Genomic DNA, 22805 nt, shown 5'->3' with positions numbered 1-22805 from the left:
CTTTTCATGAGTTCCTTGGTGAAAAGGTCTGGAATGTTCCCTAAAAGACAGTCTAGTATTCCCTTGCCACTGGCAGCCACTGTGGTAGTGCTGCCTTGTGTGTGTGTACCAGGGCATGTTCTCAGGCGGCTCAGGCAGAGCATCTGGGCAATCAACCTGGCTCTGACAAGCAAGGTGCTCAAGCTGAAGACCAAACTTAGCAAGATGCCATTAGTGTGACTAGCAAACGACTTTTAAAAACACAAAAGCAGTAGGTGTAGGACTCTTCTTCTGGATGTGAACCATAGCAGGGTGACAGGTGAGTAGGGGAAGAGTTAAAGCAGGGGTCCCCAAACTTACCTCGCTGAGGGCCGGTGCCACCAGCGCCAATTGTGCTGTGGGCCGGAGAGCGCGGGAGCGTGCACCCGTACACATGCGCACATGCGATTTCCGGCACACGTCCAGGATGCCGGAACACCGGAAATAGCTTGTGCGCATGTGCATGGGCCTCCTCCGGCCTGGAAGCACGCGAAAAATGATGCATGTGCACATACTATTTGCGATGCTCCCGTTAATAGCGGGGGTCGCCGGGGGCCACATAAAAGAGCCTTGTGGGCCGCATCCGGCCCCTGAGCCTTAGTTTGGGGAAGCCTGAGTTAAAGCCTCAGAACTCCACATTTTGCACATGCACTCTAAATAACCCCAACAGCTGTTTTGTTGCCTAGTTTTTATTATAGTAGCTATTGGTCAATGGGTTTTAATGTTTCTGGTTAACTCTTATTATTGCAAGCGTGTAAGCAACAATTTGCCAACTCCTGATAAGTTCAGAACTGCCTCTAGGCCATGAGGCAGAATAACTCTGCAATCCCTGAGGTGGTTGCTCAGCTGAGCTAGTAAAACAATACTGTGAGCCAGTCAATCTTGTGTGCATTATGTGCAAGGCTCTATTCACCCCTCCCCCCCCCAAAAAATAAGCCACCTTGATAATCCTCACTGGGCAGAAAGGCAGTACAGTACCGAACTCGAAGGAGGGCACTCCACACTCCTGTTTGCCCCTTGTTTTTTTTCTGTTTGCCGTTTGATTTCTAGGTCCGAGAGGTTTTTCTTTCATCCTTCCACTTTCCCTGGAGCCCCTGCAGTTTACTACTGAATCAGAACAAACATCAACTGCAGAAAATCTGACTGACGTTTGTTCTGACTCCGTAGAAAACATGGTTTTTTCCCAGGGAAAGTGGCTGACAAAAGAAGGACCTCTCAGACCCATGGCTAGAAATCAGGACAAACAGAAGCGTGGATGAGCCCAAAGAGTAATCTGTGGCCCTTGGATACACTTTGGTCCCTCCCACCCAACGACCAGTTTGAACAGCTGTGGCGTTTCCCCTGCTTGCCAGCATGGACATCTTTTTCTGGGCATGCCAGATGCTATTGTCAAGGTTTATTAATAATATGATTTCTCTCTCACAGCCCTGGCACCTTCAAGCACAGCAACAAGGCCACCAACCCCCCTGAAAACATGCTGCGGCTGAGCCCCGAAGAGCTGGCTTCTCCTAGCTGGAAAAGAGGCCCAGAGAAGATTGGTTCTTCAAGCAGCCCCACACAGATGCTCACCCCAATGCAGGCCTTCACACACCTCCCAACTTTCCGCCCGCAGGCCAATGGGACTTCTCTGAGACCAGGCCTCCAAGCGCCACAGCTGTGCTCCCGCACCCACTGCTCCTCCAGCCCTCCACACATCACCCCCTCACCCACAGCCAAACATGGCGTCCCGGCAGAGGACCAGCCACACCAGAACGGTTCGGCGAGGTCTAGCCTCCAGGCCATGACAGTCTCCTGCGAATCGTCTGCCGAGGGAGCCTCGCGGCCTCAGCTAAGCCCCGTCATGGAGAGACCGGCCCCAAGGAGCAGCTTACGGGTTCCTTGCTACAGCCAGCCTCCTCCCGGCTGCAGAAGTGTGTCCAGTGCTCCAGCCTCACCTCAGATCCCAGCAGCCTACAATGGGCAGCTGCACTGTGAGAGAAATGAGGCTGAGGTGAGCTCCCTTCTCCGGTGCCCCAACAGCAGCCCCTCTCTCGGGCCCTACCCAGTCAGTGTCCAGCTGCCAGCCCCTGGCTATGGTTCCGCAGACATACAAGGCTCGCCCACCCCGGCCTTTCCCATTGCAACAGCCTACTACACGGGCGCAGAGAGCAGCCTCTCCGAACGGGATCCACTCTGCGAGCCACAGCAGCCCCCACTGCCTGAAAAGCATCACATACCGGCAGCCAGGAACTGGGAGAGGAGCTCACCGCCTGGCCGTAGCCCTGGCTCCGCTCACCACGTCACCTTTGCACCTGGCATACCTGATGGCAACACACCTGGCCCAGCTAACAGCTCTGTTCTTAGAACAGGTATTTGGTGTGGCATTTGGCTCCACTGTCTCATTTTTAACCCCTTGCTCTGGCTTCCTAAATGCCGACCCTCTGCTTCCAGCTCTTAGTTGCTCTGCAGCTCCCTTGAGTATCTCAATAACTGATTTGGATGTAGGACATTGAGGTGGTCCTCGTTCCCTGGACTGTACCAGTTCAGGATGCAGGTGGGGACTGTGTGTTTTGAATGCTCCCACCTGTGAAAAAATTTCATGTGCATCAGGTTGAAGGCTATCTGTCAAGCCCAGCTAATGTGTTACTCACCTGCAGGGGGTTAAGTGTGAAGTTGGCTTCTAGGCTCACTCCAGACATCATCTTTCAACAGCCATGTGTTGTGTAAAAAAAAGCCCAATGTGTGAGCTGCTGCTTGTGTGTAGGGGCTTCACGTGGTCAGAATCAGGTGTCCCAGTAACGTAGAGTAGCAGCTTTCACGTTGGGTTTTCTTTCCACACAACCGCATGCAACACATGGTTGTTGAGAGAGACTAATTCAACATCAGAAGTCAGGATAAATTCCACATTCGGCAGTCCGCACCAGCATTCTGAAATGGTTTCTGTTGTGAGGAAGGCTCTGACACTTGGTTTTTCTAACTCAACAGTAGAGGCCTTGATCTTTTTTAAAAATATAATTTTTATTAAATTTTCACTATAAACAATAATTTCCAACATACACCTACAAATCTCATTCCCTGCCGCTCTGCCGAGCTCATGACTTCCCTCCATCCCACCAACAAGCTTTCCCTTTTCGAGGCCTTGATCTCAAAAAGGTGTTAGCTGTAAGGAGAAGCAGGCTTCCTTTTGAACCCAAGTTCCCTGGGGCTTAGCACTGAAACCCAGGGTCCAGACTGAATAAAATATGGCACTCCAGCAACCTCAAGAATCTAAGTCCATTTTCCTCATTCCATCTAAAGCTGTCGGCTGGGATTTGTTAGTTTTAGTACTCTATTCTGTTGATGTTGGTCTTAAATGTTATAAACTACTGTGTGAACAGAATCATAGAATCTTAGAGTTGGAAGGAACCCCAAGGGTCATCTAGCCCAACCCCCTGGAATGCAGGAATCTCAGCTAAAGCATCCATGACAGATGGCCATCCAATCTCTGCTTTAAAACCTCCAAGGAAGGAGAGTCCACCACCTCTCATGGGAGTCTGTTCCACTGCTGAACAGCTCTTACTGTCAGAAAGTTTTTCCTAATGTTTAGTCAGAATCTCCTTCCTTGCAATTTGAAGCCATTGGTTTGAGTCCTACCCTCCAAAGCAGGAGAAAGCAAGCATCATCCCTCCTCCATGTGACAGCTCTTAAGTATTTGAAGATGGCTATCATATCTCCTCTCAGTCTCTTTTCCAGGCTACACATACCCAGCTCCTGCAAGCGCTCCTCACAAGCCGCAGACCCCATTGATTTGGGAATACTGTAATGAGGACATGAAGTTGCCTTATGCCGAATCAGGCCATTGGCTCATCTAGCCCCATATTTTCGGCTCTGAAACTCAACAGCTCTCTGGAATCCTTACCTGTCCTTTTGAATAGAGATTGAACTTGGGACTGGTGCCTGTGTTCTACCTATGACCCTTCCCCGTTATAATAATGTCCTACTTTATAGGATTGTGGTAAGAGTCACTTGGAACAGGTATGGGAAACCTGTGGCCCTCCAGGGGCTGTTGGACTCCAAAACCTATCAACTTCAGCCAGTGTTACAGCCAATGGGCAGGGATGATGGGAAATGTAGCCAGGCAACATCTGGAGGGCCATAGGTTCCCCATCCCTGACTTAAGAATAATGCAAGCATGTCAAACACTCTTAATGGGCCGCAAAAAATATTTTGTGTTAGTATTAATGTTGCACTTTTTAAAAGCCATTCCTAACACTTTTGCTCGCCTGCCTTTTGTAAAGAGAGCCACACTATCTTTCTTTCTTTTTTCTTCCAGATTCACAGCAAGAGAACCAAGTTAGCGTCAAATTTGTCCAAGACACATCAAAGTTCTGGTACAAGCCTCATTTGTCCCGGGATCAAGGTACACAATTCCCAAGCAGTTTTGCCTAGTTTGGATAGGATTTAACAAAATCAGTATTTGACATATTCTCTGGTCTAGAGCAGGCTCCCCCAACCTTGTGTTCAAAAAGCATCAAACAGCGCTTAATTCAAGAACTGGTCTAGATCTCTCTTGCGATTCAGTTAATTCACGGTGAAATATGTGTCCGTTTGAGTTGTGACTGTTGATGTTAACTTCATGTTCCCCACTGGGTGATCATATTTAAAATGTCTCTGCACTGTAATAGCATATGTAATAAGGGCCGTAGTTAGGGAGTGGTGAGGTGGGCCCCTGCCAGGGGTGCAGGCGAGGAGGGGACCTAAAATTGGCTGCTGGGACCCTCCGGCCAGGCACCCTGTCCAGCCAGTGCTCCCTGCCCGCAGCCCAGATGGGCGCAGTGCCATCGGAAGCCGCTGGGGCACCCGGAGCGGCAAACATGATGTGCCCCCAGGGGCGGGGCATCACTATCGAGCGACGCTGCGCATGCATGCTACATAGCAGGGTGCCGGCGCCAGCACTTGCGCTGCCCCCCAAAACACAGAGCTGGGAGTGGCCCGCTCCCACCTTGCTACACCCCTAGCTGGGTGGTGCCTGCTCTCAGCTGCCCCCCCTCGCCCCTTGGCCCCTCCTGGCATCTGGGTTGGCTGAGCAGTGTGGCAGGGGAGCCTGCATGCACCCCAAGCGCCCCATCCTGTTTGGTTGTGAGGCACCGGCTCTGCCTCTCCTGGACCTTGCTCAGGGTTGGGGCTGGGAAGGTCCACCAGCCTCGCTCCCTGGTGCTGCCTGGCCGACCTCATTGCCCATGCACCTGCCTCTCCGGGCACCGGGGGGAGAGTCCCAGCTTCAAAGCCTGCCTACTCCAGAGTCACTCCCCCCTCCTTTTGCACACCCTCTTCAAGGGTGCCAACTTGAATAAAATATATGGGGGGGGCAGGTAAGCACCGCCCTATATAATCAAACGCACACACTATTTGAATGGCAATGCCCATTAATTGGGGGGGATCTTCAAATATTTTAGGGGGGGGGTGAAGGAACTTTGGCCCCAAGGAGTTGGCTCCCATGGCCTTCTCACTGTTAAAGTGGGGTGCTACCCACTTTATGCGACTTCCCTTATGCACGTAGGGGCCCAGAACGTAACCCGTGCATAAATGGGGAGACACCTTTTTTTTTTCCTAAAGATTTTTATTGAAGTACGAGAATTTTTACATACATTATATTCTCTCCTTCCAATGTTTAATTTCCCGTACCATTTTTTCTTTCCCTTCCCACCCCCTCCCTCACCCATAATCCATTGGAAGGGTTCAAACAGTTGTCCTCAGCCACGGGCACAATGTCTTTAATTTCCACTGAATGTCTTCTGGTCCAGTAGTTGTTATCCATTGAAGATGGGGGTTCCATCTGGTCCTTATCGCAGTAGACTTGGCCTTCCATGTCATATCCTGTGACGTTACTGCCACGATGTCTGACTGAATAAATTCAAACAGATAATTAGTCCAGACCTCTACTGTCCATTTTTCTCTATCTTTCCAACCTAGAGCTATTGTTGCCTTTCCTGCTAGTATCATTGCTTTGAAGGTGTGCTGGTCACCTTTCTCTATGGCCGTGTTTCCTAGTATACCCATTGTCATAAGATTGAAGTCTATAGGTAGCTTCACTTTAAAAACTTCATTAATAACCTTAAGGATTTTATTCCAAAATCCCCCTACCTCTGGGCATTCCCAATACATATGGGAGAACCATCCCTTGGCTTGTTCACAGTGCCAGCAGTTAGGGTTCAATCCTGGTATCATATTAGCTAGCTGGGCCGGAGTTCTATACCATTTTAGAAAGAATTTTAGTTCGAGCTCCCTAAATTTGCTTACTTTAATCTCATCTATTCCTTTCATTATCCTTTCGACCTTTGATTCGCTAATTTGTTCTTCTTTACTCCACATCTTTTGAATAAGTTGGGTTGTCAGTTCTTTATTTGTAATCATCCTCTTATAGATTTTACCTATCATTCCTTGTTTAGCTTTTTCCATTTGTTTATATAGTTCCTCTATTGGCTCTTCTACTCTCATATTTCCTATCTCTTGAGCTTTAAGAATTTTATTATATAACCCTCCAATTTTTAGCCAGTATTGGTTACCTATGTTCTCTGTTACTTCCTGCAGTGACTTTAAGGACTCTCCTCTATACATATCTTGGACTATGTGATATCCCTTAGCACTAAGAATTTTCCACCATTTGGGGTCGTCTATTGCCTCGTATATGCTTTCTAAGGGTGCCCACAGGGAGATCCTTTTTAACCATATAGGTTGCCATCTCCTCCATATGCCTAATGCCAATTTCCTGGGTCCTATTGCAGATTTCAGATCTTCCTTAACATTATTTGTGAAGATTCCAAATCTTCCTGCTCCGTTGTTGGCCTCGTCCTCAAATCTGATCCACTTTTGTTTATTTTTTGCTCCAATTTCTAGTAAAGTTTTTAATTGGACGGCTTCATAGTAATTATAAATGTTGGGGAGGCCCCACCCTAATTCTGATTTGTGGTTATACACAAACCTCTTTTGTGTCCTTGATTTTTTACTTCCGAATATCCATTGTCTTATCTCACCATTCCATTGTTCCAATTGCTGTTTTTTTATCTCTAGTGGGATCAAGGGCGTAGCCAGGATCAAAACTAGGGGGGGGGGGCAAGCCATGATCATTCAGGGGCGGGGCCACAAAGTGGGAACGTGGGCGGGGCTACAGGGCCAGCTGGCCTGACAACATCGTGGTGGCGGCAGCGGCGGCAGCGGCCACCTTGTGCTTCTGGGGCTGGCAACGGCGGCGGCTACCCTGCTTGGCTGGAGAGGACGGGAGGGTCGGGCAGGCAAGAGGGGGTGACAGGGTGGGCGAGGGCAAGGCAAGGCACGGCCGCAGTCACGACGGCTCCGAGCCGTTGCTGCATATCAGCATAATATTTCAACCATGTTGTGGGTTCAAGCCCCACCTTAGGAAAAAATTCCTGCATTGCAGGGGGTTGGACTAGATGACCCTTGTGGTCCCTTCCGACTACAATTCTATGATTCTATTGATATATTGCCATAGCATATGCATCATTCTGCTTTCTTGAATTGTCCTACTCCTAGGCATAGCAGCCAACTCCTAGAGGCTTAGGTGCCTCCCCCCCCCAATTACTAGTAAATACCGTATGTGAAAGAGTCATCCCCCCCATGTTGATGGGCTTTCTATGTGGGGCTTATCTGCCCCCCCCCATATTTTATTAAGAATGGAAGAGGGAGGGAAGGAAGGAAGGAAGAAATAGAGAGAGGGATAACTCATATTTGTGGGTGCCTCTGGGTGACGCTGTGATGCTGGAACTCTGCAGCAAGAGGACGGGAGGGTCGGGCAGGCGAGAGGGGGTGGCAGGGCGGGTGAGGGCGTGGGAAGGCACAGCGCAGTCACGACAGCTCTGAGGCGTTGCTGCATATCAGCATAATATTTCAACCATGTTTTGGGTTCAAGCCCCACCTTGGGGGAAAAAATCCTGCATTGCAGGGGGTTGGACTAGATGACCCTTGTGGTCCCTTCCGACTACAATTCTATGATTCCATTGATATATTACCATAGCATATGCATCATTCTGCTTTCTTGAATTGTCCTACTCCTAGGCATAGCAGCCAAATCCTAGAGGCCTAGGTGCCTCCCCCCCCCAATTACTGGTAAATACCGTATTTGAAAGAGTCACACCCCCCCCATTTTGATGGGCTTTCTATGTGGGGCTTATCTGCCCCCCCCCCAGTATTTTATTAAGGATGGAAGAGGGAGGGAATGAAGGAATAATAGAGAGAGGGATACCTCATATTTGTGGGTGCCTCTGGTGATGCTGTGAAGCTGGAACTCTGCAGCAAGAGGATGGGAGGGTCGGGCAGGGGAGAGGGGGTGGCAGGGCAGGCGAGGGCGAGGCAAGACAGGGCCGCAGTCTCGATGGCTCCGAGGCGTTGCTGCATATCAGCATAATATTTCAACCATGTTGTGGGTTCAAGCCCCACATTGGGGAAAAATTCCTGCATTGCAGGGGGTTGGACTAGATGACCCTTGTGGTCCCTTCCGACTACAATTCCATGATTCTATTGATATATTACCATAGCATATGCATGATTCTGCTTTCTTGAATTGTCCTAGGCATAGCAGCCAACTCCTAGAGGCCTAGGTGCCTCCCCCCCCAAAAGAAATTACTGGTAAATACTGTATTTTAAAGAGTCCTCCCCCCCCCATGTTGATGGGCTTTCTATGTGGGGCTTATCTGCCCCCCCCCCCAGTATTTTATTGAGGATGGAAGAGGGAGGAAAGGAAGGAAGAAATAGAGAGAGGGATAACTCACATTTGTGGGTGCCTCTGGGTGACGCTGTGATGCTAGAACTCTGCAGCAAGAGGAAGATACCGGTACACCTGTACAGGAGCCTTGTAAGCAGCTTTCTCTCTGCTTGATTTACAGCAGGCACATCCAACAGGTAGATTGTGATCTACCAGTAGATCACTGGATGTCTGTGGTAGATCACTGCTAGATCACTGGCACCCCTAAAAAAAGCTCACCCAAATTTTTCCTCCTCCCTAAAAAAAGCTGAACTATGACCTGAAACCCTAAACAAAAATGGGCCTCCCTCCCTCCTAAAAGAAGCTCAACAAGTTTGACCTAAACCCCCCAAAACAGGGCTTCCCTTCCTTAAAAAAACTCAACAGCTTTGACCTGAACCCCCCAAAAGGGGGTAGATCACTCCCAGTTTTTAACTCTGTGAGTAGATCAGAGTCTCTTGGGAGGTGGCCACCCCTGATTTACAGTATACAGATGCAGGAGGAGGGGCAGACTGGAACACCAATGCTTTTTATAAACATCACTGTGTCTATCAAAGCTACAGCCCCCCCCCCCCTTCTTATTCACTTCCTTTTAGCCTTGCAGGGCCACCTTAGTCAAATTGAATCCTCTGCACCCTCATTAAATCGCCAATAGAACTGTTAATGCGATCCCTGAATGCCCATTAACAACTCCCACTGAATAACAATAGGGTGAATAGGGTGGACCTTGCCTGAAGGGATATTCTGCTCCATTGTCTTAACTGCTTAAGTACTGGTAGCCACTTTGCTTTATTTATTTGATGTGTTTTTGTTACAGCTGTGTTCCCGCCCCCAGCAAGTGGAGAGCTGCTCTTGCTAAAGCAAAGCCCTTTCCACTTCAGTTTTTGGAGGGGCAAAGTATTGGTTATGGTCTGTAAAATACAATAATTTTTTGCTTCTAGGGGGGGGGCAGCTGCCCCCTCCTGCCCCCCCCTGTCTACACCCATGAGTGGGATGGCTTGGAAAAGATAACTTAGCTTGGGGACCCAGAACATTTTGGTAGCCTTGACTCTAGCTGTAATGCTTAAAGTTTTGTTTCTCCATCTTTTCATATCCTTTAGTATTTTATTCCATGTCTTCTTATAGTTGAATTCTGCGGTCTTGTTAATATTCCTATAGAGTTCAATACCCAGGTATTTTATTCTTTTAGAACCCAGGCCCATACCTGTTATGCTATTTATTTCTTTTTTTTCAGGTAGGTTTACATTAAAGTACATTATTTCTGATTTTGTTATATTTGCCCCTAATCCGGAGTATTCCTCGAAAACTTCTAATATTATCTTTATTTCTTTTATCCCTTCCTTGGGATTTGTTATGATTACAATAATATCATCTGCAAACAAGTTAATTTTCATCTCCTCTTTCCCGATCTTATAACCCTCTATCCTTCCACAGTTTCTTATTCTTTCCGCTAGTTGTTCTATAGCCATTATAAATAGGAATGGCGAGAGAGGGCACCCCTGCCGAACACCTCTGCGTATTGGGAAGGGTTGGGAGTGTTCTCCATTGACTCTTACCACTGCTGTTCCATCTTTATATAGTTCTTGTATTGCAAACCGATAAGCCTCTCCTATTCCATATTTAGTCATTATTTCCCATAAGAATTCCTGTGAGAGTGTATCGAATGCTTTAAAGACGTCTAATTTCAATAACCCAAGCTTTTTGATTGTCCGTGATGTAATACATTAATAATATTTCTAATCGGGTGGGCAATATTTCTACCCTTAACAAATCCATATTGGTCTTCTTTTATAATTTTGGGGATGGCATTTTTTAACCTGTTTGCCATGATTTTGGCGAAGATTTTATAATCTTGGTTTAATAGACTAATGGGTCTATATGAACCTACTTCTTTGGGGTCTCTGTTTGGTTTTAGGATTACCGTTATTTCTGCCTTTCTCCATGTTTCTGGGGCTTTTTTCCCTTCTAGTATACCATTAAAAAGTTGTTGTAATTCAGGGGCCAGAATTTCTACCATTTCCTTGTAGAATTCGGCCGTAAAGCCATCTAGTCCTGGTGATTTGCCATTTTTTAATTCCTTGATTACGTCCTTTATTTCTTTTATTGTAATTTTGCTATCTAGTTTACTTTTCTCAGTCTGATCCAGTGTTAAATTTATATTCTCCTGAAAATTAGCTACCTCCCTTTTTTTATATAGATTTTTATAAAAGCTTGCAAATGGGGAGACACCTATGTACCATCATGTAGATCAGCCTTCCCCATCTTTGTGTCCTCTCTCTGTTTTGGTCTCCTTCAATCAGAATGCATTACAAAAAGAAATCTTTACAAGGTGAAGTGCATGAGGAATTGAATGGGTGGAGGGGGGATGAAGGAGAGGCGGAAAGAAGAGCTAATTTGTCCGTGGCTAGGGGGCGCTATCTGGATGGTTCTGCCAGGGGCTCAAGATCACCTAGCTACGGCTCTGTATGTAATGTATGCAATAGCAGACACTTGACCTTTTTTTGTATTTCCTGTGTTTGGGGGAAATGGTGCTTCCTGTCTGCTGGAGAGGAGGCAGCCATCATAACCCGTGAGCAGCAGGCACCTTTAAAGAAGTGGGTGTCCATTTTACACGAAGTACCAGGATCCCAGGTGGTATTGGGCCTCATTCTGAATAATAATGTAGTGTGATGGTTAACCCTGCCTTGGCAGAAGTGCAAGCTTCTGCATACACAAGATGCTTACTTACATTTTTGTTCCTGACCAGCCATTGCCCTTCTGAAGGACAAGGAGCCTGGGACGTTCCTCATTCGGGACAGTAATTCCTTCCAGGGGGCCTACGGCCTGGCTCTGAAAGTGGCAACACCTCCACCCAACAGCATCAACCACTCCACCAAAGGTAAAAGCGAAAAAACAGCACTTCCTGACTTGCAGCAGTAGCTACAGCCCCATGCAAAAAAAGTACCCGCCTCCCAAGCAGTCGCTGCAGTGTTAGAAGGAAAACTCTGATCCTCAACCTACACTGCCTCGCAGGAGATCTTCGGGAGAAGAAAAGGCTACAGAGTAAACCTCTACTCAAATATGGAGTTCCTAAGATGGTTGGTTGGCACCATGTACGCCTCCTTCCGGCAACTCCTACAGCCCAGCTGCTGCCAAACATATTGCTCTGCTTTCCTTTAAACCACATCAGTGAGGCCAAGAGGGCAGGGTCTTGTCATTTGGGCAAACCTTTCCAGCCTCCCAAGACAAAGAGTGATGGGCAATTTGCCCATTCTTGTCCATTGTCCTCTCATCTGTGACTGACAGACAGGCACGCCTCCTCTCAGCTTCGCACAATATGAACACAGCTGCTTCTGACATTGCTGTGCCTCTTAGCCCTGCCCTGACCATGTCCAGGTGAGAAAGGAAACACGGAGGGATAACTGAGAAGGCTGGCTAATAGATTTCCTTCCCTCCTCTGCCCATCCCTCCTCTTCAGACTACCCAATTCCTTCCTTAGCCTTTTATCCCGTCAAGAGTGTTCTGAATTGCTGGCTCTTAAGCCACAATGTTTTATGTGATCTTGGTGCTCGTATTATGTGTTCCTGTCCCCCCCCTTCATCAATAGGTTTAGTTTTTATTGTATTTGTGTTTTCTTAACTTCATGAACCCCGAAAGAATGTGGTTAAGTGGAAGATACATAGATAAGTTTCCATCTCTTTCTTTGCTTGAACCTCCGCTAGAAAAAACCTTTCGTTACGCGGAAAGTTCGTTAAGCAGGGCATTTGTTAAGCGAGGCACCACTGTACTACACTGGGGGGGGGAATTGAAAGGCACTAATACAGGATGGGTGACACCTGGCTTGAGAGCAGTACATGTAAAAAGGATGTAGGAGTCTTGGTAGACCACAAACTTGACACGAGTCAACAGTGTGATGCAGCAGCTAAAAAAGCCAATGCAATTCTGGGCTGCATCAATAGGAGTATAGCATGTAGATCAAGGGAAGTAATAGTACCACTGTATTCTGCTCTGGTCAGACCTCACCTGGAGTACTGTGTCCAGTTCTGGGCACCACAGTTCAAGAAGGATACTGACAAGCTGGAATGTGTCCAGAAGAGGGCAACCAAAATGGTCAAAGGCCTGGAAACAATGCCTTATGAGGAAAGGCTTAGGGAGCTGGGTATGTTTAGCCTGGAGAAGAGAAGGTTAAGGGGTGATATGATAGCCATGTTCAAATATATTAAAGGATGCCATATAGAGGAGGGAGAAAGGTTGTTTTCTGCTGCTCCAGAGAAGCGGACACGGAGCAATGGATTCAAACTACAAGAAAGAAGATTCCACCTAAGCATTAGGAAGAACATCCTGACAGTAAGAGCTGTTCGACAGTGGAATTTGGTACCAAGGAGTGTGGTGGAGTCTCCTTCTTTGGAGGTCTTTAAGCGGAGGCTTGACAGCCATCTGTCAAGAATGCTTTGATAGTGTTTCCTGCTTGGCAGGGGGTTGGACTGGATGGCCCTTGTGGTCTCTTCCAACTCTATGATTCTAAAGTAGTTAAGTTCACTTAAAAATAGAAACCAACCAAGATTGTTCTCCATCCTTCCATAGGCGACCCTGCGGAACAGTTGGTGCGTCACTTCCTGATTGAGACAGGACCTAAGGGTGTGAAGATCAAAGGCTGCAACAATGAGCCCCATTTTGGTGAGTGACTGAGATAAAGAAAAAGAGGTGGTCATACACCTGGCACATTCTCATTTATATTTTGCAATGTAAAAAGTTACACACATACCTAAGCAGATAAATTTCAAAGCCACCAGCTTGGATGTCTTTAAAAGAGGATTGGACAAATTCTTGAAGGGTAAAGCTATCATTGGTTACCAGCATGATGTCTGTGTTTGTCTGTGTTCTGCCACAACAGTTGGAGGCAGTAATACTTATGAAGTATTACTTCTGAAGTCCAGTGGCTGGATAGAGCAGGAGGGGGGAGTGCTTGGGTCTTGCTTGAGGGTTTCCTACCAGCATCTGGCTGGCCACTGTCAGAACCATAGCTGCCAAGTTATCCCTTTTTTAAAGGGAAATTCCAATATGCTGAATAGGCTTCCTCGCGAGAAAAGGGAAAACTTGGCAGCTATGGTCAGAACAGGATGCTGGACTAGATGGGCCATTGGCCTGATCCAGCTGGGCTCTTCGTAATGTTATTATGTACCTTGTGGGGCAAGTGGGTGCTACCTCCTGGAGACTCCTGATATCCTCATCTAGAAAAAATATGTTACGCTTTTGCTAGGGAGGTTAAGCAGTGCTCCAGGTTTGAGGGAGGAAGAGGGTGCTTGTTATGTGCAGGGGAGAAGATACTTACTGTAAGGAGGCTGTGCAGGAGAAGCAGTGCTGTACCCCATGGCTGTTCCTCTTCTCCTTGCAGGCAGCTTGCCAGCCCTGGTGTCCCAGCACTCCATCACCCCCATCTCCTTGCCTTGCCGTCTCCGTATCCCAAGCAAAGGTAAGAAGTGCTCAAGAGGCTTTCGGGAGCAGTGGGGATGTAGTTTGGCTATAAATCCCAAAACAATCAAATATAATGCCTTGTATGGCAGCGTCCCTGTAAGCTTCCCCACATTAAAGCAGAAAGGGGCGTGGGTATTCCAGGCAAGTCATTATCTCTGCTGCTTGGGTTTTATCCAACTAATGTCTACTCAGAGTAAAACCATGGAAATTATTGTACAAACTAGCAGGTTCATTGATTTCAGTGCATCTACTGTTAGGATGCTGCCAAGTTTTACAGCTCCTGTTTCCCATGCTGGTATAAGCAGTGTGGTGGCTCAGAGATGGAGCTATGGATCAGTAAGGTCAGATCTTGACTCTCATGAATTCACCAGGTGGTTCTAAGCCACTCAGGCCCACACCTGAAGTAATGTATTTCATGTACCTTACAGTTGTAAGGATTACAAGATGATGACTGCAAAGGGTTTTCCACCCTTGGAAGTACTTCATTAAATGCTAAGGTTGATGGCAGCTGTATTGCTTTCTGCTGCATGAACTGCAGAGATCATCACAACCCTGGCAAGGGATAAATGAGCATGCCTGACTAGTGCCCCCGCCCCAAACTGTCCTTCTGGAAACAGTCTGGTCTCCATCAGCCCCAACCAGCACGGCCGGTTGGCCAGGGAAGATGGGAGATGGAATCCAACAAAATCTGGGGATGGTACATTGGCTGCTCCATATTTACCACACCTGCAACCCACCTTTCTCTTAAGAAGCCCGTGGCAGAAATTTAACTTTACAGCAGGCATCCCCAAACTTCGGCCCTCCAGATGTTTTGGACTACAACTCCCATCTTCCCCGACCACTGGTCCTGTTAGCTGGGGATCATGGGAGTTGTAGGCCAAAACATCTGGAGGGCCGCAGTTGGGGGGTGCCTGCTGTAAAGTTAAATTTCTGCCATGGGCTTCTTAAGAGAAAGGTGGGTTGCAGGTGTGGTGGCACAGTAATCTTTACAGCTGATTGAAGTTTTGAACCTTGTTTCACCACATGCAAGCTCCCCATGCTGTAACCACTGTGTGCATGTTAGACAGTGTTGTCTCTCTCTTTGCTTCCCCCTTTTCAGATCTTGTGGAGGAGAGCACAGAGCTGGCTGTCCCCACCAACATGAGCACAGCTGCTGATCTGCTGAAACAGGGAGCAGGTCAGTACCAGAGGAGAGAGAGAGGGCAGTGTGTGTTCATTCCCCCCCCCCAAACCAGCAGCAGTTTAGAGAATTCCACTTCTGATATTATTCACAGGTGAAGGGATGCAGAACCACACAGAAAGCCCCATTATTATGACTTACTTGCATTAGATCACCCAATGTGGGGCTCAAACCCACAGCCATGAGATTAAAAGAGTCCCATGCTCCAGTGACTGTGCTATCCCAATAAAGAAAGATGGTATACAAATTAAAACTGAAAAATAGAAGTAACAAAACCTTTGTTTTTTGTTCTTCGTGGAAGTTGAGATGCACAAGAAGCTGGATATTGCACTAGAGGTCAGTGTCACTCAAGTAGGAAGATATATTAGGCTATTTTTGTCACAAATAGGTAAGGAGGTCTGTAGGCATTCAGCAGCAGATTCAGCCGTGGAATCCTCGTCACTGTTTGAAAAGCTGCAAAGCAGCAGGGAGAGGATGAAATTCGCAGGGGAGAAGAAGTGATTGAGGGAAGGGTTGCTTAACCCGTTTCCCGTTTCCCACTTCCCACTACAGCCTCTTCCCAACCAAGGCTCGCTAACATCTACAGTGGTACCTTGCAAGACGAATGCCCTGCAAGACGAATTTTTCGCAAGACGAATGCGTCTTGCGATCTGATGGTGACTCGCAAGACGAATTCGTTTTGCGAAAAATTCGTCTTGCGAATCGCAGTTTCCCATAGGAATGCATTGAAATTTAATTAATGCGTTCCTATGGGCAAAAAAGAAATTTCAATGCATTCCTATGGGAAACTGCGATTCGCAAGATGAATTTTTCGCAAAACGAATTGACTCGCGGAACGAATTAAATTTGTCTTGCGAGGCATCACTGTAATCCAGACTTTGGTTTCAACAAGCGGAAAATCAAACAAGGATGAAATGGAAGGGATTCTCTTAAGTGTTTGGAAGCCTGAGCAGATGGGGAACTAGATGGGGTCTCAGCTGTGTGGTTATGGAAGCTGCAAAGTTTTGGAAAAACCGATCTCTTTCTCTCCCCCCCCACCTCCCCTCTTCCAAATTATAGCCTGCAGTGTGCTGTACCTGAGCTCTGTGGAAACAGAGTCCCTGACAGGTCCACAGGCTGTGGCCAAGGCAGCCACCAGCACCCTGAGTGCCACTCCCCGTGCTTCTGCCTGTGTCGTGCACTTCAAGGTGTCAGCCCAGGGCATCACGCTCACAGACAACCAGAGAAAGTGAGTCACCCTGCCTCTGCTCTAGGGGCACCAGGATACCTGTGGGCCAAGCCCCTCCTCTCCTCCTAGTGTGCTGTTGTCTTCCCTGCCCATCTTGATAGGTTTTGCTCTTCCCATGTATTTTCTTCTTCCTGTTGTCATGAGAAACCCACAGTGGTTTTTGTACCTCTCCTCCCTTCTTGATTCAGGAAATTTTCCTTCTACCCGCAGGCTGTTTTTCCGGCGCCATTATCCTGTCAGCAGCGTCACTTTCTGTAGCACAGATCCTCAGGACCGCAGGTAACCAGCAGCTTAGCCTGGCTTTGCCACAGGCTTTTGCTTAGCTTGTGCCTTACTCAGAGAACGCCAGTCTGCTGTCAGTGTTCTCTCTATAGAGCCTTTACAGCTGTAGCTTTGAGGTTATGGAGGAGCTTCTATAGAGGCTTGTCTGTGCGATCTTTCCTGGACCTCTGGGGGAAATGTAAGATGAGTTCTAAGAAGAGGCTGTTGTGTAGAGACTATGGCTGGATCTAGACACATCAAAAAAGTTTCAGCACTGTAAACCTTATAATGGGAAATCACATTGCCGAAAGATGGGACTCCACAGCGCCATCTGGTGTCACAGTGTTATAGCACAGTTAACATTATTTTTCTTTACTGATGTAGCAGAGTCCTATATTTGTGTTTCCTACTTTGGTGGGCTCACAAGGTTCTAATTATAAGTGGTTGTGGGTATTTGCTAGTGTGACTAATAAAATGACCATGGTTATGATAAATGAGTTTGTGTGGAATTGTATGTTGTAAAGACCCCCTAGGGTGGAAAGTGCAATCACTTTGGTTGAGAACAATGGTTGGGAACCTTCAACCCACAAGCCAGATCAGGCCCACCAGGCCTTTTCGGGCCAACCATACCCACCTTCCCTAGGCCTGTTGTCATTGTGTTGATCGTGGTTTATAAAGCCCTGGGAACCAGTATCCGAAGCAGCACCTTCTCCAAGGCCAGCCAACGTGATTCCTAACATTGGTGGAGTGGGTTTGTCTCTGCTTATGGTCCCCAGTAGGATTCATGGTTCAAGATTGGATAGCAAGACCCCCCCTGATTCTAGAATGACCTGGAGTAAGGTTTGCCCTCATCGTTATTTGCATTCAGGTGTCTATTGAAGGTGCCTTTGTTTGCCCAGACCTTTACAGATCAAGCTTCTGTTGTCTAATGCCTAACATCAGCAAGTGATACAATGTTTTAATAATTTTTTTATTTTATAGAGATTTGGGGATTTGTAATGCGTTTTATCTGTTGAAGTATTTTGTTGTTTTATATTTTATTGTACATCACTCTGGCTTCTTTTGGAGGAAGAGGAATTCATAAACCCAATACCTAAAAACAAATAAAAGACCTCACAGGCAGTTTCTTAAACTTCTGCCCTTTTAATCTGAGTTTAAATAAATTGTGAGGGAGCTCCTTGGCATTTTTGGAGTGTGTTGCTATTAACCAAACAGCTGCATTAAAGCATGTTGTGTTACTATTCCTTTTATTCCTTTAAATTTATGTGGGTGGGAAGATGGCATTACTTAAACTGACATAAAGATCTGCTCTAGTTAAAAGGTGATCAGCTTCCCAAGGGCTTCCTTTCAAGCAAAGCATGCTGTGTGTTTGCTTTGAATGGTCACCTCTTAGGGGGTTGTTGAAGGCTTGTCTCAGAGGATGATGGTAAATATACTTTTTCTGATGTGACATTATTCTGTCTGTCTGTCTCTAATTGCAGGTGGGCTAACCCAGATGGCACCACATCCAAGTAAGCATTGGGGAGGCCAAAGGTCATGTGGCTAACTTTTCAAAGGTCTTGTCAGCCATTGTTTTAACAGGAATAGAGCCCCTCTGTGTGTCCAGGAGACTGCTGCTAATATTATTTTTACTACTACTACTACATTACTGCTATTGCTACTGCTGCTATTATTTACAGTGTTTTACAGAGTACAAAGGGACCCAGGTGGCGCTGTGGTTAAACCACTGAGCCTAGGGCTTGCTGATCAGAAGGTCGGCGGTTCGAATCCCTGTGACGGGGTGAGCTCCCGTTGCTCGGTCCCAACTCCTGCCAACCTAGCAGTTCGAAAGCACGTCAAAGTGCAAGTAGATAAATAGGAACCGCTACAGCGGGAAGGTAAACGGCGTTTCCATGTGCTGCTCTGGTTCACCAGAAGTGGCTTTGTCATGCTGGCCACATGACCTGGAAGCTATACGCCGGCTCCCTCGGCCAATAATGCGAGATGAGCGCGCAACCCCAGAGTCGGTCCCTTTACCTTTACAGAGTACAAAAAAATGTGTGGGTTTTTTCCTCCAAAACTCTTTGGTTTTATTCTGGTCCTGAGAGCTGAGCCCTGACTTGCCATTTTTGATGCTGCATCCAGGTGCCTTAACCAGCCTGGAGTTGGGGATGAGGGAGAATCAATTAAAATGGGTACCAGGACCATCTCTCATGCATATGCACACACATATTCAGCAGTGATTTTCTCTTCCAGGATCTTTGGCTTTGTGGCCAAGAAGCAAGGCAGCCCATGCGAGAACGTCTGCCACCTCTTTGCTGAGTTAGACCCTGAGCAACCGGCATCGGCCATTGTCAACTTCATCACAAAGGTTATGCTGGGGACTCACCGGAGATGAAGGGACACTGCTGCGGAGCTCTCTGCAGGCATCTTCTTCCTCCTCTCTACCTTGACCACTGATCTGTGCTGCTCGTGTGATGCGGGAAGAAGCTGTTATTGGGCAGGTTGACAGGCCTAGGTGGAGCCACTGCTAGGGGGTTTTCTACTCCTCTGCCTCTCCCCCACCTACTGGCCAGCAAAAAGGGCTCTAGGGGGAGTGGATGCCAAGGCTGCACTCACTTCACTGGACCCCAGGAGTCTGCATTGCACTGCGTTTTCCTACCAGCAGACAAAGCACCAATCGATGACAACTTAGAAAAAGGACTGTACAGCTTTAAACATTTGGCTGATTTTTTCCATAAGCTCAGACAAGGTTCTGCAGCACAACCATAACTGAAGGCATCTGGAAGCAATGAATATGTGGAACTGTCTGCATCCATTAAGAGGCAGCATCTTGTACCATCCTGGTAGACGAAGAGGTTAGAATTTCTCTGAGCAGGCCCAAGGGTAGCCTAAGGGCCAGCTTGCAAGCACCATGCTGGCTGGGGAAATCTGGTTCTTGCTTCTTTGCTGCAAAGCAACAGAAAGGAGGCAGGGTGCTGTTTGCAGGGTCAAAGCCCCAGCAAAGTGAGAAAAGTACCTGGGATATGTCTGCCAGGGTTGGGGTTGGGGTTGGGGTTGGGGAGACTAGTGGGCAGGTGAAGGGCTTAAGCTCTCCCCCTACTTGCTGTTTCCCCCACTCCTGCAGCCCCCTTGCATATGGGCATGTGTGCCATTTTGCAGCACAGAACCAGCAGCCAGAGGTCCCAGCCCCATGTCTGCTTCTGATCATGCAGATCAGTCCAGCCTGGCTATAAATACCCTTCAGGCTTATCAAGTACTAACCTTGTCTTCCATTAGTGAAGAAAGGTACTCAACATGGTAAGATAAGTGATCCATTTTGGAAGTTTTGAGCTTGATGGACAGCAGTCAGTTCTACTGTTAGCTTTCTGGATGTGTTGAAGTAGATCAGAAAGTATTTGTGACTCCAAGTTTGACAACCAGAAAATAACACCCCTCCCAGTGTTACATTACTGAAACAAAGGAGATGGGCAGGGGGCTACCTGGAGTGTTATTTGTGTGTGTGTGTGTGTCTGAAAGACAGTGACAGTGGTTAGAGGATGTCAGGGTTTCAGTAAAAAATGGAAGTAGATCTCATAAGCCTGAAGCCTGTCCGCCCTGTTTAAAACACTCAAGCTATGGCTGCAAAGCTGGTCTTGGGTGTTTTAGAATTCTTATCTTTTAAAATGCCACATCCCTTCCTTTCATCCTTTGCTGTACTGTACCAACATATTTTATCAGCCTGGCAGTCTTTCTCACCATTGGCTCTGAAGCTTGGGTGTGGGTTTCAGTTATTTTCCCACTACCCTTTGCCATTTAGAATGAAGGCCTTGCTTTCTGGATAGGATTATAAGGCAACCCTTCAACTTAATCCAGTCTACATATTGAATAGAATTGAGCAGCACAAGAGGGTCTCACATCTCTTACATACAGAGTTTAAGCTATCGGACCCCCAATTCCCATCAGCCTCAGCCATTACAGCCAAGGGGCAGGGATAATGAGAGCCGTAGTCCAGAGATATCTGGGGGCTCATGGGATCCCTGCTCCTGATGTAAACAGCATCCAAAATGGAAAGAACCCAGACTGCAGTAGGGGAACATGGGATGGGAGGGTCACCATTTTAGGCCATCAGCGGGAGAAAGATTTGTAATGCAAATCAACACTGACCAATGCCGGCTTTGCATTCACATTGCAGCAAGAGTCATGCGTGAAAATGCACTGATTGTGTAAAGGAGATGCATAGTCCATAACGTCTCTGGCGAGTTACCTTTCTCCTAGTTCTATAATGGAGCAGCATTTATGGCATTAGTATGTGATAGAGGGGTCAAGTGGGAAGCATTGGGAAGCTGCTGTATTGCCTGAGTAAGGATGCTTGGTCTTCAAGTTACCAGGTTACCTTGTGGCAGGAGCCGAGAGTGGCAGCAGCAATGTGTGCTGAAAGGACCAGAGCACAGAGAATGGGACCAACTGCTCTCATATTCTGATTAAAATTAAAGGCAGCAGTAACCTGGGGGTTAGCAGAGTGAAGAACCAGGTTTTCTGAATTCTGCTCCTAGCTCAGGAGTGCAGTGAGACGGAGTACATGGATTACGGCTGGATCATCTGGACCTGTCTCTGTGGGCGCTTCTGGACAGAGGCTTGGTATTGCAAATAGGTAATTTGGGTATTACAAACAGCCAACAGGTGTGTTTTTTTAATCAGATTTTTTGCAAAAGGGGAAGAAATGGATTGAAGCGGGGGGGGGACTACTATTTTGTTGCAGCTGCTGCAGAACCTGTGCATGTATGGGCAACACTGATCCCATGTAAGAACCTGTCAGGAAGCACCTTTTGAGCTCAGTTTCCAGTTCTCTCCAGGGCACAGATGTAAAGTGCTGTGCAAGGGAGACAAGGCAGTTTTTCCCAGTGAAGCAATGAAGAGAAAATTGGAGTGGCCATTTATGGACCAATCAGTTGATATCTTTGAAGTTGTATGTGGTTGCTTTCAGATGACCTGTTTATTAAGTCGTTGTTTGCATGTTTGCAAACATTGGCTGTTTTACTGAGCATTTCTTTGTGGCGAGTTTGCGTGATACCGCAACAAAGAACTGTTACTCTACCCTTCCCTATTTTCTCATGACTTACCTTAGTACGAAAAGTCTGGGGTGTTTTGTTGTTGGCTTGTTGTGCAAGAGCACAAAAAGCCACTTTAATCAAGCAACCTTAATTTGCCAGTATGCAACTGAATCCCACCTGAAAGTATTGGCAGTCTGCAAGTGCTGTATGTTTTTGAACACAAGATTCTCTTGTACCTTTTTCCAGCACTGAAATACCATGACAGGAGAACACGCATCTGCTGAAATGCTGCTTTCAGTGCATCTCCCAGAGGCTCAAAGCCCTGTGAGACAACTCATCCTTTTGACCACCGTTAATCGTTTGAACAATTGCTGCCATTTTGATTTCTAGGCTGCTTCTTAGGTGCAATCCACTAAGCCCTGCTGCTGCTCACTGGTGGGTGCCATATGTAAACAAGTAGAAAAAGAGCAACAGCTGAGCTTGGTAGAGTGTGTGTGTGTGTGTGTGCTTTTTTACGCAACAAAGCAAAGAAGCCACCAATATTATTAAAAACAACACATCAGTAGAAGAGGAGAAAATGGGGCTCAGCCCCCAAATCTTTGAGGTGGGGGGAAGGTTGGGTTTAGTACAGAGATCTATTTTTGTCTACTAAAGAATTTATATATGGATGTTAGAGATGTCTTGATAATATATATCTATATATAGGGGGGAGGGGGGAGCTGCAGCACTAAGCCTGGTTATTTTTTATATCTGTATTTTTCTTCTCTGTGTATAAATGGCAACACAAAGGAACCAAGGTGCTTGCTCTACTTTTGTTATTTGGCACCTGTGTCTGTCTTTCAAACATTGTCTGGTTTAGCTTCTCACTTTGGGAAGAGGAAAACAAAGGCTGCGTGCAGGCAAGGCCTGGAGATTCTCCACGCAGGGGTCCTTTGT

At 47.1% G+C, this 22805-nt stretch overlaps 1 protein-coding gene across 7 annotated transcripts in view; it reads left to right on the top strand.

Annotated features, from left to right (window-relative positions):
* The window catches only part of TNS2 (tensin 2), a 130660-nt gene extending 108232 nt beyond the window's left edge, over positions 1-22428 (top strand). For all 7 annotated transcript variants that reach the window (XM_035101897.2, XM_060272182.1, XM_035101906.2 and 4 more), the window contains 10 exons: positions 1444-2366; positions 4310-4396; positions 11481-11612; positions 13298-13390; positions 14109-14186; positions 15288-15365; positions 16428-16596; positions 16807-16875; positions 18339-18368; positions 19093-22428. In XM_035101897.2, the coding sequence (XP_034957788.2) occupies positions 1444-2366; positions 4310-4396; positions 11481-11612; positions 13298-13390; positions 14109-14186; positions 15288-15365; positions 16428-16596; positions 16807-16875; positions 18339-18368; positions 19093-19234 (1801 nt within the window). In that variant the 3' untranslated portion in view covers positions 19235-22428. The remainder of the gene's footprint in view (positions 1-1443; positions 2367-4309; positions 4397-11480; positions 11613-13297; positions 13391-14108; positions 14187-15287; positions 15366-16427; positions 16597-16806; positions 16876-18338; positions 18369-19092) is intronic.
* Positions 22429-22805: the final 377 nt, after the last annotated feature.

The sequence above is a fragment of the Zootoca vivipara genome, chromosome 2, assembly GCF_963506605.1.
Source record: "Zootoca vivipara chromosome 2, rZooViv1.1, whole genome shotgun sequence".
Lineage (NCBI taxonomy): Eukaryota > Metazoa > Chordata > Lepidosauria > Squamata > Lacertidae > Zootoca > Zootoca vivipara.
The sequence above is the reverse complement of the archived record's forward strand: the minus strand, read 5'-3'. Positions and strand labels throughout refer to the sequence as shown.